At 32.2% G+C, this 14,122-nt stretch overlaps 3 protein-coding genes and 1 long non-coding RNA gene across 5 annotated transcripts; 3 read left to right on the top strand and 1 right to left on the bottom strand.

Annotated features, from left to right (window-relative positions):
* The first annotated feature begins 69 nt into the window (after window positions 1-69).
* LOC112905172 lies at window positions 70-332 on the top strand. The gene is made up of 2 exons (XR_003231603.1): window positions 70-224; window positions 284-332. It is a non-coding gene; the product is annotated as an uncharacterized LOC112905172 (long non-coding RNA).
* A 255-nt stretch (window positions 333-587) lies between these two features.
* LOC108743182 (FAS-associated factor 1) lies at window positions 588-4,096 on the top strand. Its single transcript, XM_018478649.1, has 12 exons — window positions 588-709; window positions 781-849; window positions 905-1,214; window positions 1,924-2,104; window positions 2,163-2,381; window positions 2,443-2,624; window positions 2,685-2,830; window positions 2,897-3,188; window positions 3,251-3,413; window positions 3,473-3,704; window positions 3,769-3,846; window positions 3,897-4,096. Exons 1-12 carry the CDS (start codon window positions 671-673, stop codon window positions 3,975-3,977), a joined length of 1,992 nt encoding a protein of 663 aa, XP_018334151.1. The 5' UTR covers window positions 588-670; the 3' UTR covers window positions 3,978-4,096.
* Window positions 4,097-4,512: 416 nt separating this feature from the next.
* Window positions 4,513-5,933, top strand: LOC108743183 (probable 3-hydroxyisobutyrate dehydrogenase, mitochondrial). Its single transcript, XM_018478650.2, has 2 exons — window positions 4,513-4,639; window positions 4,985-5,933. The coding sequence occupies exons 1-2, from the start codon at window positions 4,579-4,581 to the stop codon at window positions 5,878-5,880; spliced, it is 957 nt and encodes a 318-aa protein (XP_018334152.1). The 5' UTR covers window positions 4,513-4,578; the 3' UTR covers window positions 5,881-5,933.
* Window positions 5,934-6,253: 320 nt separating this feature from the next.
* LOC108743178 (alpha-mannosidase 2-like) lies at window positions 6,254-13,961 on the bottom strand. Of its 2 annotated transcripts, XM_018478645.2 has the most exons (16): window positions 13,730-13,956; window positions 13,549-13,677; window positions 13,105-13,424; window positions 12,345-12,646; window positions 11,786-11,972; window positions 10,900-11,077; window positions 9,999-10,183; window positions 9,776-9,946; window positions 9,370-9,628; window positions 8,909-9,081; window positions 8,625-8,846; window positions 8,374-8,552; window positions 8,168-8,301; window positions 7,827-8,105; window positions 7,054-7,347; window positions 6,254-6,971 (listed from the first exon to the last, which is right to left on the bottom strand). In XM_018478645.2, the coding sequence occupies exons 1-16, from the start codon at window positions 13,847-13,849 to the stop codon at window positions 6,822-6,824; spliced, it is 3,282 nt and encodes a 1,093-aa protein (XP_018334147.1). In that variant the 5' UTR covers window positions 13,850-13,956; the 3' UTR covers window positions 6,254-6,821. The 2 variants fall into 2 exon arrangements, with proteins under 2 accessions (XP_018334147.1, XP_018334148.1); XM_018478646.1 differs by lacking the exons at window positions 6,254-6,971; window positions 7,054-7,347 and having other exon boundaries at window positions 7,940-8,105; window positions 8,157-8,301; window positions 13,730-13,961.
* Between the last annotated feature and the right edge of the window lie 161 nt (window positions 13,962-14,122).

Raw genomic sequence — 14,122 nt, 5'->3', positions numbered from 1 at the left:
AATCGATAGCATAGAATATTGTATCAAATATAAATTCCTATAAAACTTCTTTACAGTAAACTNAATGTGGGTGTCAACGAATTGTTGATTAGTTTAATAGAAGCTGTTGAAGTATTTTCCGAGCACCAAAAGGTGGAAATTAGAGAGGAGGACGAGAGGGCAGCAAGAGAACTTGTTAAATGGGAACAAGATCAGGCATATAGGGAAAGTCTTGAAGCTGATAGGTAAGAATTTAATTATTGATCCTGTGTTTTACATTTTGCTTATTACTTTTCATATTCAGAGCGAAAGAAGAAGCGAAAAGACTTCAGGAAGAAGCCGAGAAACAGAAAGAAAAACAGGAAGCTCTAGAAAAAGCAGAAGAAGCAGCCAAAAGGGAAGCACATAGAAAAACTGTCGAGGCCAGTTTACCTTTAGAACCTGCTCAAAATGAATCCGACATAACTAAGATACGTTTTAGATTGCCTGGCGGGCAAAATATCGAAAGACGTTTTCTGGGAAATGATCCTCTTCAGGTTCGTTTGCTATCTTTTTTTTATATTTATAAATACAGTTCTTATTTTTTTAATGAATTGGTAGGTTTGATGTGTTTTGTATGCATAATAAAGGTAGTGATTGATTCTTTATAAACGAATTTAATATTGCGAAAATAATTATATGAACAAAAACAATGGCAGCAAATAGAGAAGAAATATTAGCTGATTTTCAGGTAAAAATATATTATTAAATATTATCTTTTGTTGTTAAGGTTAGGATATCTTATAGTTTTTTGTTCACTAGGCATGCACTGGTATTGATGATATTGCAGTCGCAATACACCATTTAGAAGAAACAGAATGGGATTTAGTGGTAAGTCTTAGCAAGGATCTGGTTGCTAATTTCTATATGTGAACTGTATTTTCAGAGAGCTGTCAATCGAGTGATGCCCCAAGCATCTCAGTCTTTTAATGATATGGAGGTAGTGGATGAACCTATAGAAATTCCAGTTGTTCCTGTTGAAACAGCCACTGATATGGTAACAGTAGGTAACAATGTGGGGCATCCATGTGCCAAAAGCATGCCATTTCTTGAAAATGATGTAGAAAGTCATTCTTCAACATCTGCACAGCCCTCAACATCTTTGTCTAAAGTGGCTAGTTCTCGAACATTACAGTTTGATGTGAAATACTGTGATAGAGTTATTTCTTTAAACATGCCAGAAACATCAACAATAGGTATGGAAACCTTTTTATTATTATTTATTAGATCTGTCTTTAAATAGTTTCCTTTATTTATTTTGTATTTAATTTGTGGTATGTATTAGATGAGTAAGCAAAAATTGGTGACATTTTTAATTTATTTTTTGGTACTTAATAATTTGCAAAGTTAGCAATATGAGAAACTAAATATACAGTAATTTCAGTATTAGGGTAATAGATGAACTGTTGTTTTGCTGGTGAAACAAAGTATCATTTCATCATAATTTCTTAAAATAAACGAATTTTCCATATCTTAAAACCACTTAATTGTTATTTTATTACTTACTATTATTTATTTGTAATTTGTATGTTTTGTCATTTTAAATGCAAATTCTTTATTTGATTTAATTTAATGTCATATGTAAAGCAAGAATTCAAGACAGATATCTGGCTCACCACCATGACTTGCTCCTAATGATTCTTAAATCGGATTACCTTGATTATTATTATTCCCTCTATTTAAATGATGAGTTGACCTACTAAATGAGTTGTAATTGTAAACAAATAATTTGGGTGTGTGAACTTGTACTAGTGGCTTAAATAGAAAACATGGATGTATAAACTATGAACATGTAGATGTGGATACCTCATTGCAACTATTTTTCTATGTATTTACATAGGATTAATCCTTTATATAAATTGTGTATCATTAATACAAACAAAAAGTGTTAAAATTTTGTTTCAGCCGATTTAAAAATAAAATTACACAGGGAATTAAAAATTCCACCTTGCCGACAACTGCTTTCTGGATGGGCTAGAATTCCTCAATATGAGAAATCACCCTTTTCAGAACTTATGTTACCGGACAAAAACACTTTATTCCTTTCAATTAAATTAACAGAAGGAGGTCTGGGGGCTGATGAAGAGTAAGAATACAATTTTTTCACATACAAAAGATCCATATCACATGCAATTTAATTACAGACCTGAAGTTACAGAACGATTGAATGGCACTTACAGATTAAAAGTAACAGATGAAACAACAGGGAAAGTGTACTTTTTGAATTATAGCGGGACCAAAACAATACTTGATGTAAAAACAGGTGTTTATACCCTGACTGACATTCAGGTCCGTAATCAGGTTTGGAGTGGATGGCCACCTAATATAGACGATCGTACCACTTTAGCACTTTCAGGAATAAAGTAAATTATTTATTTGTAATTATATTCTGTACACTATTAAATTTTTAAATTGATTTGATAGTTATCCTGAGCACGAATTGAAATTGAGAAGAAGCACGATAATAAACCATGTTCGCGAGAAAAAATCAAATATAATCGAAATAGACAGTGACGATGATGAATTTGAAGACGCATCGGAAACGTTTACAGTCGATGACGACATGTTTGTCGACAATTATCCAAGTAAACGCGTTGAACCATTAAGTAAGCATTTTTGAAATTTTAGGAGAATTTTGGGAAGTACAGTTTTTTTTTTTGATACAGTTCCAGAAGATGTGGAAGATGAAATTATAGGTACCATAACGTTTTCTGATCGTTTTACGGCTCGATACGGACCTGTACATCCCTCTTTTTACCAAGGTACTCTCGAAGATGCCCTCAAAGAAGCCTGTCAAAAATCTGCAAAAGATGTAAGAGAAATTTAGTATTCTCCGTTTGTTGCCCGGCTGCACGTTAATATTTTTTTACTTTCATAGCGCAAGATTCTGGCAGTATATCTTCATCATGACGCTAGCGTGTTAACAAATGTGTTCTGTACACAACTGTTGGGTTGCGAGAGTGTCATTCAGAACCTTGAAACTAATTTTATCTTATGGGCATGGGACCTGACTTTTGAGAGTAATCGTACAAAGCTGCAGGAGTCTGTTAGCCGATGTCTCGGTTCAACGGCTGCCCTAAGTCTAAAGACAATCCCGGTCGATAGACTCCCGGCCATTGTATTGATCATGAAAATTCGATCGTCTACAGACGTTTTCAGTGTCATCCACGGTTAGTTTCAGATCTTTGGAATAATTATAGATTAGTTTTGAAATAATTATTTAATTTTTAAGGTAATGTGGGTGTCAACGAATTGTTGATTAGTTTAATAGAAGCTGTTGAAGTATTTTCCGAGCACCAAAAGGTGGAAATTAGAGAGGAGGACGAGAGGGCAGCAAGAGAACTTGTTAAATGGGAACAAGATCAGGCATATAGGGAAAGTCTTGAAGCTGATAGGTAAGAATTTAATTATTGATCCTGTGTTTTACATTTTGCTTATTACTTTTCATATTCAGAGCGAAAGAAGAAGCGAAAAGACTTCAGGAAGAAGCCGAGAAACAGAAAGAAAAACAGGAAGCTCTAGAAAAAGCAGAAGAAGCAGCCAAAAGGGAAGCACATAGAAAAACTGTCGAGGCCAGTTTACCTTTAGAACCTGCTCAAAATGAATCCGACATAACTAAGATACGTTTTAGATTGCCTGGCGGGCAAAATATCGAAAGACGTTTTCTGGGAAATGATCCTCTTCAGGTTCGTTTGCTATCTTTTTTTTATATTTATAAATACAGTTCTTATTTTTTTAATGAATTGGTAGGTTTTGCTGGACTTTTTGTTAGTGAAAGGATATCCACAGTCTGAGTACAAAGTTATTTCAAGCTGGCCCAGGAGAGATGTAAGATTTAAATTTATACGCGATAATTCTTTTAATGCGTTACTTTTCAGTTAACTGCATTAGAAAGCGGAAAAACGTTAAAACAATTGAAGTTGTATCCCCAAGAAACTGTGATACTGGAAGAGCGATAAACAGTATGGAAAAGTGGAAGTTAGCACATTCCTGAGTGAAGATCCAGTGCACTTTTGTATATCAATAATGCTGTAATGATTGTCTCGTTAATTTAATAATATAATTTTATTTAATCTAATTTAAACTCGATTAATTATTTATGTTTACAGTGTTCTTTGAACATTTTCAATAAATGTTGATCTTGGTCCGTCTCATTTTTTTTTTATCGTTCAGGTATTTTTTTTAAGATATGTGGTGTTCTTATAAACACTTTGTTCCTCTAATGTAAGGCGTAAGTCTCCTTTAATTGTTTTTGATTAAGGATATTAGTTTTTGAAAAATCTATAGCATTTGTACTAAAATAATCGCCACATCTTAATAATGAAATTTAAGCGTGTGTATACTCATATACTAAACATATTTAATATGTACATAATGAATTATCCTATAACAACTTGTTATTACCAAATTATATGACAATAATAAGCCGATAAGTGTGTTGGGTAATGATAAAAGCGATAAAAGTATTGAAATGCAAATATTTCTTCCCCACTTTTGAGTAAAACAGAATTGAAAACGTATTTTGATTCATTGTATGTAGTAATAACAACAAGAGATAAGATGTTTCAGAAACAAGCCTTGCTCTTACGATTAGTGACAAATGTTACAAACAATTTAACAGGTAGGTACCTATACGAAAAATTTTTACGTTATAACTTTATATTGTTTTACACATTGTATACTTTTACTTATTAGTAACATGATTTAAATTCTAAAATAAAATAATAATAATAAAGGCCCGCCTTATTATTCTCAGAANACTATTAAATTTTTAAAGTATTAAATTTAAATTTCGTTGTATTTTTATAATTCATTCAATTTCCTGAACTTTCTGTATTAAATATAATAGGTATTTTTGTGACCATTATGAACTTGTTTGTTTTACGATTTCTTGTATGTACAGTGTGCATTGAAAGTAATGCAACTTTATGAATGAAATCTGAAGTTTATTAATCATTGTCTTTAGGAAGAAAAATCAGTAACAATGTAGGATTCATAGGATTAGGAAATATGGGTGCCAAAATGGCATCCCATTTAATAAAAAAGGGACGTAAAGTCAAAGTATATGACGTATCAAAAAGCGCTGCACAATCTATACAAGGTGCTCAAATCTGTAATTCCCCGAAAGAAGCGGCCGAAGACAATTCGATTGTCATAACTATGTTGCCAGATGGGGAGATCGTTAAAGAGGTGCTTCAAACGGAGAATGGAATATTAAAAGGCATAAAGAAAAATTCTTTGTTCATAGATTGTTCTACAATAGAACCTAAAAGTGCCCAAGAGCTTGCCAAAATATCGAAAAAGAATTCTATTCGTTTTCTTGACGCCCCAGTTTCGGGTGGTGTTACTGGAGCAGCTGCAGCAACATTGACTTTTATGGTTGGTGGTGATGCTAAAGATGTTGAAGAAGCAAAACCTTATTTACTTCAAGCAGGCGCTAAAGTTTTTCATTGTGGAGATTATGGTGCAGGGCAAGTGGCAAAATTATGTAATAATCTGATTCTAGCTGCCACAATGGTCGCTACAGCGGAATCCCTAAATATGGGCACCAAATTGGGTTTAGATCCTAAAGTTTTAACAGATATCGTTAATGTCTCGACGGGAAGATCGTGGACTTCCGAAACGTACAACCCATATCCTGGTATCGTTAAGAATATACCTCCAGCAAATAATTATGAAGGTGGTTTTATGGTAAAATTGGTGGCTAAAGATCTCGGATTGGCAGAAAACGCTGCCTTACAGTGTAATGCTCCAGTTCCTATGACAGCTTTATCTCATCAACTGTATAGAACATTGATATCACAAGGATTTGGCGATAAAGATTTTGCCTACATTTATCAATTTCTTAAGGGGGTGAATTAAACGTTATGACTATTTTTACGGAAATAAAAAATAAAAAAATTTGAAGACCGTTATTTTTTGCATTAAATACAAATTATGTTAAAAATTTCTTTACATTTGTAATATTTACCACGGACTTACACTTTATTCGTAGCATACTGTACATGTTATTATGTTTGTGTGACGTTACTATCAAAAATGATTAAAGTTAGATTTATGTACGAATTTGCAAATCATGAATTCAAATTTTATTTCCCTGACTAAATTAACTCGTCGTAAATCGTTTTTAATTCTGTTATACTTTCATACAAAACCTTTCTTTTAACGTTTGAAAAATGAGAACGACCCGCATTTTATTGTTGTTCTAATTTATATCTAATAATTANACATAATTAAATAAAATTTTCCAACATTTGATTATTTACAATTTCACTTATTTGAAGAAGTGATTCTTTTGGAATGTTGAATGTAATACTTCATAAATTATCAATTTAACATGTAATAACTTTTAAACTAAGAAAAGTATATAATTCTTATAATTCTGCCTCAATTAATTATTTTAAACAATTAAATTGTTAATAGCAAAGTAGGTATTTACCCAATATACACTATACAGACCTTAATCGAGCACGAAAATCCATAATCTCCTGAAAAATGTAAAAAATAAAATGGAAAGTACAAAAAAATGGTATTGTATCAGTTTAGGAAGAGAATGTACAACTTACACACTCTAAATTAGTAATGTACTACAGTCACAAAAGAAAACGTAATTCACCATGTAATTTTTTGCAATTAAGGAATTTTTGAGCTTTATAAAAACAAAATGTTGTTAAAATGCACATTTGTATTTTTATTTGAGCTTTTTGGTAATTATTAAATTGTTTCGTTACTAACATTTTTATTTATTTAAAATTGGAAAATAAATAGAAACGATTTAGGTAACAAAACTGTTTCTCTTTTCATCAAATAGCAAACAAATATGTACTTAATTCCATAGGAGACAGCTCTAAGTCTTCATCTACGTCTCGTTCTTCATACAAGTGTAAGTATGTTAGAGATGATCTGATGAGTGTTCCAGGTCCATTGGGTGAAAAAATGGCCTTTAAATTGACCTAAAATTTAAATTTTCATTAGAAATAAAAAAAAAATATTTTTTAATTAATTTTTATATTAATATGCAATATCAATAAGTACCGTCTGTGACTGCTGTTGAAGTGTTTGATATTCTTTGACAAAACAAAAATCTAAACGTTTATTATGTAAGGTGATCCCCACATAATTTTTATCCTTTACTTTTATTCCACTTCTTAAAATTGGTAATGAATAACCAACTCCAAAATTAACGGTTGGTGGCGCATACGAGGAAGAACGAGTGAGCATAACGTTTTCGTCAGTTTTAATTAATTTTATTAGTGGATTTAGCAGAGTTTGTGATGCGATTTCTGATGCAAGAGTTGGAAAGCCTTGAGGATCAGTATCTGTTGTTTCCTTAAAAAAAAAAGTAATCAATCGCTTATTTGATGATTGTTGAAAAAGCAAATAGAAAAAGAAGCGATTTCGTGGTATAACATGCGCCCATGTTTCCAACCGAGTATAATTGAAGATGGTAGCCGCGGTTCCTGACGAAACGTCTGGACCTAACAGTTTAGTTTATGTTTTTTTTATTCTGTTGTACAACTTTTGATACTTTTTTTGTTATTTACGGTACAATTTCGTTGTTTTTCGATGTGAAACATCTTTTAACATGCCTACGTGGCAAGACGGGACGACGCTCTTGCCAGTCTCGGAACTAGTCGGCATTTTTCGCCCGGCTGCTAAAACTGTGTAGTGAAGGCCGATTCTTGTGTGGCGTGACGGAACGATTCAGCTAATCTTGTAACTCGTCATCTCCTTCCGTCACACTGCCAAGACTCGGCACTTCTCTGTCACAAACTAGGAGACCCGTGACGTTTAATTTTTTTTCTTACAAAGCAGTCAGATGTTTTCCTTTCTTCCAAAATAATTCTAAAGATATGTCGCGTTGGATGGTTGTCTAGAACGCCCTGTTCGAGACCCCTATTGTCATCTTGATTGAGTCTACGGTCTTGCATTATTTCCACTTGTCCCTCTCTGAGCGACGAACATCCCAAAGGGGTACCAGTTACCACCGTTAATCGTAATTTCTGGTCTTCGATATAAATCATTGACGGCATTGGATAATAATTGGCTTGAAGTGGAAGTTTAGAGAAACGTTTTCTTCGTAAAATCTAAAATTAATGGAAATTTAAAACGGACTAATAGCTGAGCACAATTCTTACTGGGCACTGACTTGGTAATTGTTCAAATCAGTAAAAAAATCATCGGAACTTTTGATGTCCGTTGTAAGCCTCATAGCCAGCTCGAAATTATGCGTTTTTTTAATATCAACTAAATTTTCGACTTCTATTCCAAACTTTTCGGCTCCTATAAAAAAAATAAATAAATAAGTAGAAACCAAACTGGCTTGACATAAACCATAAGCATATAGATACTTGCCTAAGTAATTAAATATTTTTACTGTATGATTAACTGTAAATAGATTGACTTGCACTTTTGAAACAATTGGTCCCTCGATTACTTTAATGTTTTTGTTTTTATTTTTCAATGGTACCGCAGGGCCATCCGGTAAAAATAAATAAGCTCCACTTCGTACCGCCTTATTTCGCACCCCATATCTACCGAATAAGAAATAATATGAGGACGTAAAAAATGTAAAAATAATATTTCATTTATTATGTCTGTCGTACTTTGCAAAATCCAGTTGTACTGGCGTCGATTTTTCACCAATTTCAATAGAGTCTAATAGTCCTGTTGACGCAAAGTTTGCTTTGAAATGGTCATTTACTAAAGAAAAACTACTTGCACGAGGAATCACGTCCAAATTTTTAAAAACCCCGGTTGCTACACCACTATCAATAACATCATTTTTGTTATAATTAATTAATTTTATTTTGGAATAATACGTTTCACTAAAAAATAATTTTTTTACTAGTTAAATGAAAAATCTTAATTTGCATTTATACAAAAGTACCTGGGGACATCCTTTTCTTCTACTGTTTGTATTGTGTAACGTGCCAATGCTAAAGGTTTAACTATTGCCACGAACGATAATTCATAAATGTCTAAGATTCTTAATTGTTTATTAATTTGTTCAAAAATTGGAGAAATTTGACATTCAATGGTTTTCCCTTCAATGTCCAAAACCTAGCACATAAATAATTAAAAAAATCAAAATCATCTTCATTTTTTTTTTAATTTAATAACAAAAAAGGTACTGGACCGGCCGGTAACTGAACCTGGAGAGCCCGCGTAACACATGAGCACTAATACACGGTCTTGAATGCTGCCAGACACGCGGGCGACACCGGTTCGATTCTAGGCCGATGCAATAACTTCTTTTTCTTAAGTTTAGAAGGTTGGTAACATGTAAAAGCTGGACTATAGACACGCGTTTTCTAGTTTAAATTATTATTTTTTTCTTTATTAAAATACCTGTACAAATGGAGTGGAAATCATAAAAGTTACTACTTCTTGTCTTTCAAATGGCAAAGAATTGTAGATCGCAACAGTTTTAAAACCTAAAAAATTGCTTGCATCTATTTCGTACTGTTGAGATAAACTGTCTTGTTTAGTCCATACATCGTCAATTTTATAAACGCCATCCCCTATACCACTTTCACTCTCTTCTGCTAATAAAACGTTAACCAAATCACTGATAACTTCTTGTAAATTGTTTATAGAATTGAGCATTCTGAAAAAATAAGAACAATAAAAAATTAAAAGTAGGTACTGAAAAACAAAAAAGTAAAGAGAGAGAGATTTATTTAAATATAAAAGAACGCTATTTATATTTTTTAGGATATTTGAATATTTTATCACAATAAAAAATAAAATTTACCTTTCGCTGTAATCGATAACTACATGATCCTTTGCAGTTCCAGTAATGCCATCGTGATGTTGAAATAACGCTAATGATTGTCTTGCTTTCGACAAAATCGTTTCAAAATATTCCCAATTTAAATGAAATTTACGACTTAGTTGAGTTAATGATAAAATTATCTCTGCTCCCCTTTGAATTAACACATATTAAGTACATATTTTTTATTTTCAATTTCACTAACCTTAAGTAGTGTAGTAGAATTCTATCCATTCTTTTATAAAACGGTCTTGAAGTATAATAGCCACTCCAATAATGATCGTCTACATCACAATAAGTAAAAAAGTCACCGGAAATTGTAGAAAAATCTTCGTCTTTCATTTCTTTATGGACGGCATCAAAATAATCGGTGAGGGTACCGAACTGGATCTGTAAATATTTTAATAAATGCCCTGTATGCATTCAGGGATTTGGACATTACAAAAAACCAGAAGGTACAGTAATGGACATTGCATTAATTTAGGAAGAGAGAGTACCTTTACTCCCTTAATTAAAAATGTATAGCAGTCCTAAAAGAAAATGCTACATATCGATATTCATGCGTTTTCAGGTCTACCAAACTTTTAAACGCTTATAAAAGCAAAAGCATTATTTCAATAAATGCCCTGTATGCATTCAGACATTTTAACATTACAAAAAAATAGAAGTTCAGTAAACGACATTGCATTAATTTAGGAAGAGAGAGTACCTATACTCCCTTAATTACAACAAATGTACAGCAGTTATAATAGAAAATGTTATATATCGATATTCATACTTTTTCAGGTCTACTAAACTTTTAAACTATTATACAAAGCAAAAGTATTATACTTCACATTAATTTCATGATAACAAGGTTGTAAAGCATATCTTCGCGAAAAAATAGTGCTTTCAAAAATCGCTCTAAAACCATTTTGGGCCAATTCGAAGCCGTTTCTCGGAAACAATTTCTTTTACATATTCGTAATTACTAGCAACCAATTTTGTTTAAAACATATACAACTAATTTCTACTATTTCTCTCCTAATAAATATCCCGTTGAGAAAGTGAAGCGAATTTTTTTCCAAAAAATAAACTGGCGCTTCTGGGCTACCTTTTATACAAACCTGTACGTTCATGTTTTCATTATGATTCATGTGGTCCATGAGTCTTTGATAATTATCAAATTGTTCATCACATTCGCTACTAAGACTATATCTAAAATCATCGCCCAAGGGTATCAAAAGGACGTTGCTTCTAAATAACATCGATTTCTTTTTGTATTGGTCCAGTAAAAGTGCAGCTCTGTAAAACATTGACTGATAAAAACACTACATGTAGCAAGAATGCAACTTTCAGTAGACCCTAGACAGTGTGAACCTAAATAAGCAACGGTTGTCGATTTGTTATTATATTTACTAGTATAATTAACAAAATAACATAAATACAATTAAAAATTTTTGTTTTTTTAGTTTTTTCTGTATAATGGCTTCTCTTATTAGACTTTATTTTAATAGCTACCAAATCAATAATGTCAACTAAAAGTGCACCGGATAGTGGTTCTGCCGGGTACCGGATGATCGGGTACCCGACATTAGTTCTGCCCTTCCTTTATCATAAATAACAATCTGCTCTTACCTCAGAATTTAAGTGGGTGTCAAATTGTTATAAAGGTGTTTTTTTTTTTAAACTTATTATTTATTACTGCAGCTTTTTCTGCTCTGGTTGAAATACCCTGCACTACCGGATACTCGGTGCCATTATTCGATACTCAATCTGATTATTATCATTACTATTTTACACACTAATAAAATAGCTCTTCAGTTAACAGATTAGAGAAGTACCAAACATATCGAAGATTTATATATATTGTATTTTTAAGGCCAATTAAATTTCGTTTTTTTGAGCGAAAGTTTAGTTAGTTTGCAGTATCCGTTTCCGTTATGCTAATGGTTCACAGTATCGAGTCTCTGCCGCACTTTAATTATTATTATTATTATTACTATTCATTACCTTTCAGCAACGTTTTGATCTGTTATAAGTTTCGGAGGAACCTTCCATGGACAAAACAATCCGAATTTTGAAAATCGCTTAAAATCGAACTGGCAACAAACTTTTGGATCTGGACCACAAGTATGTGGAATGTCGTAAAAATAAAATGGCATCATATGAGTGAACAATTGAGTTTCTCCGACGTCATCTATTTTAAATTATGTAATATTGTGTTAAACAATTGCTTTTATATATGTGTATATGTTAAGGCAAGATATAGTGTGATTCATAAAGACATCTTTTGCTGACATTGCATTTACAGGATATAGTTTATAAAAGCCGTTCATAAAATAGAGTAGTTATTCTAGCTTAAGACTAGACCTAGTATNGTGTGATTCATAAAGACATCTTTTGCTGACATTGCATTTACAGGATATAGTTTATAAAAGCCGTTCATAAAATAGAGTAGTTATTCTAGCTTAAGACTAGACCTAGTATAGTTTGTACTTTGTATTAATAAACTTTTTTTAAAAAGTCTTTGTTCCAATTTTGGAATATAACATATATATATCACACCTACCCCAAATTTGCTTCCAATTAAACTCCAGGTCAGTTTGCAAAGCTAATTGCTTTTTTACAGCATAATGAACTCTTTGAATAAGCAAATTTTGAAATCCGGAATTTTTTAATAAAAATGCTTGTGTAGGACTCAGGCCGAAGGGATCTATTGTCCATCCGCTACGAGGTGTATAATTTAAGTTTTTTTGCAGCCACTGATGTCCTTCAGAAAGTTGATGGACAATGGACAACCAATTAGAATTGGCCTCATCATTCATCACCCAGCCACCTGTTACAATTTCCAGTTGATTTTGTTTTAATAATCTACAATAACATTGTTACGATTATGAGCTGCGTGTCTCAAAGTAGGGTAATTGTGCAGAAAATAGGACTCTCGCTCGCTAGAGGGAATGATGTGGATCGGGTATGGAAAACGTTGTAGAACACTACACAAATGCTTGTTGGTAGAAGCGGAAATGTGGGGACACAGGAAGTGAAAATTGGAATTTGGATTTACACGAAAAAAGACAAGAATCACTCCAAACTTTTTTTCTATATTTGATTAAGTTAATTATTACACTTTCATCTCTTGCGCGTCTACGTCACTACCCCCACCTACAAACACAAGGCCACTTTCCCCTTTTCTACCCATTTCAAGCGAAGGTCCCATCTTCCGCACAATTAGGTACCCAAAATAGCATTTTGGCACATACACAAAAAAAGAAAAACAAATTATAAACTATTTTTTCTCCAATACGCCCTTTTTTAAATGTTATACATACTGTTTTACGGATTCTCTTTTTTGGTTGCTGATATCATTCCACCACATTGAAAAATATGATATTTCAGCCCAGATAAATTTTCTTCGCGAATCTTCTTTTAATTTAGCGACGATATTATTCAAAATACTGTTAGTGTAATCTTCGTAATATTCATCGATGGTTAATTTCCAACCAGGATCATTATGAGAATGCGGTACTACAAAAACATTTAATTTTCTTTGCTGGTTCCATCTACTATTATTTAATTTTATATTCCAGCCTTGTTTCCATACTCCTCCATCTTTATTATCAAATTTAATTTGCTTATACAGCTCCAACATCTAAAAAAATATTACTGACAAAAATGTGCAACAATGCATCTTATTCAAAATCAAAGAGAGTATAATTGGGACGTACTGTATGTAAACGTATATTTTATTATAATCAATAGTGATATGAACAAACCTGTATATCGCTGGCGGGTTTTATCTCTAAATTATTATATAATGAATCTTCATTATATTCAGTATTTTCATTATTTTGCGGTTGCGAGTCAATAATATCAACATCTCCTCGTTTAGAGTGTAATATTTCCTGTAAACAATAGATTTACTTAAACTTGAACTACTTGCATAAATAAACTTACCTCGTCGAATTTATTAGAACGATTGTTTAGTACAAAGTTTTCCGTAAGAATAAGTATACCAATAAAACTTGTTACAGTTGCTAGAGTTATAAAAAGAGAGACGGTTTTTCTGAGACGCATTGTGCAAAGTAAATATTTTGACAAAAATTACATCGTGTTTTTTAAATTCTTTTTTATTTCGCTTAAATGGCAGACACGTATGCGAATATATATTATATTTCAGGTGACTAAAAATGTGTTTAATGATTAAATTTTCTGTATAGTGATGATAGCAAATATTGTAATGAATTAACTTCATGACACTTTTTTTATAGATAAGATACGAATACTTACATGCGCATAAGTTGTACTATCTAACTATCTAACAAATAAAAAAACTCCTTTTTCGAATTA

Source organism: Agrilus planipennis, unplaced genomic scaffold (genome assembly GCF_000699045.2).
Source record: "Agrilus planipennis isolate EAB-ADULT unplaced genomic scaffold, Apla_2.0 scaffold393, whole genome shotgun sequence".
Classification (NCBI taxonomy): domain Eukaryota; kingdom Metazoa; phylum Arthropoda; class Insecta; order Coleoptera; family Buprestidae; genus Agrilus; species Agrilus planipennis.
This window is presented reverse-complemented; position numbering and strand designations above follow the sequence as displayed.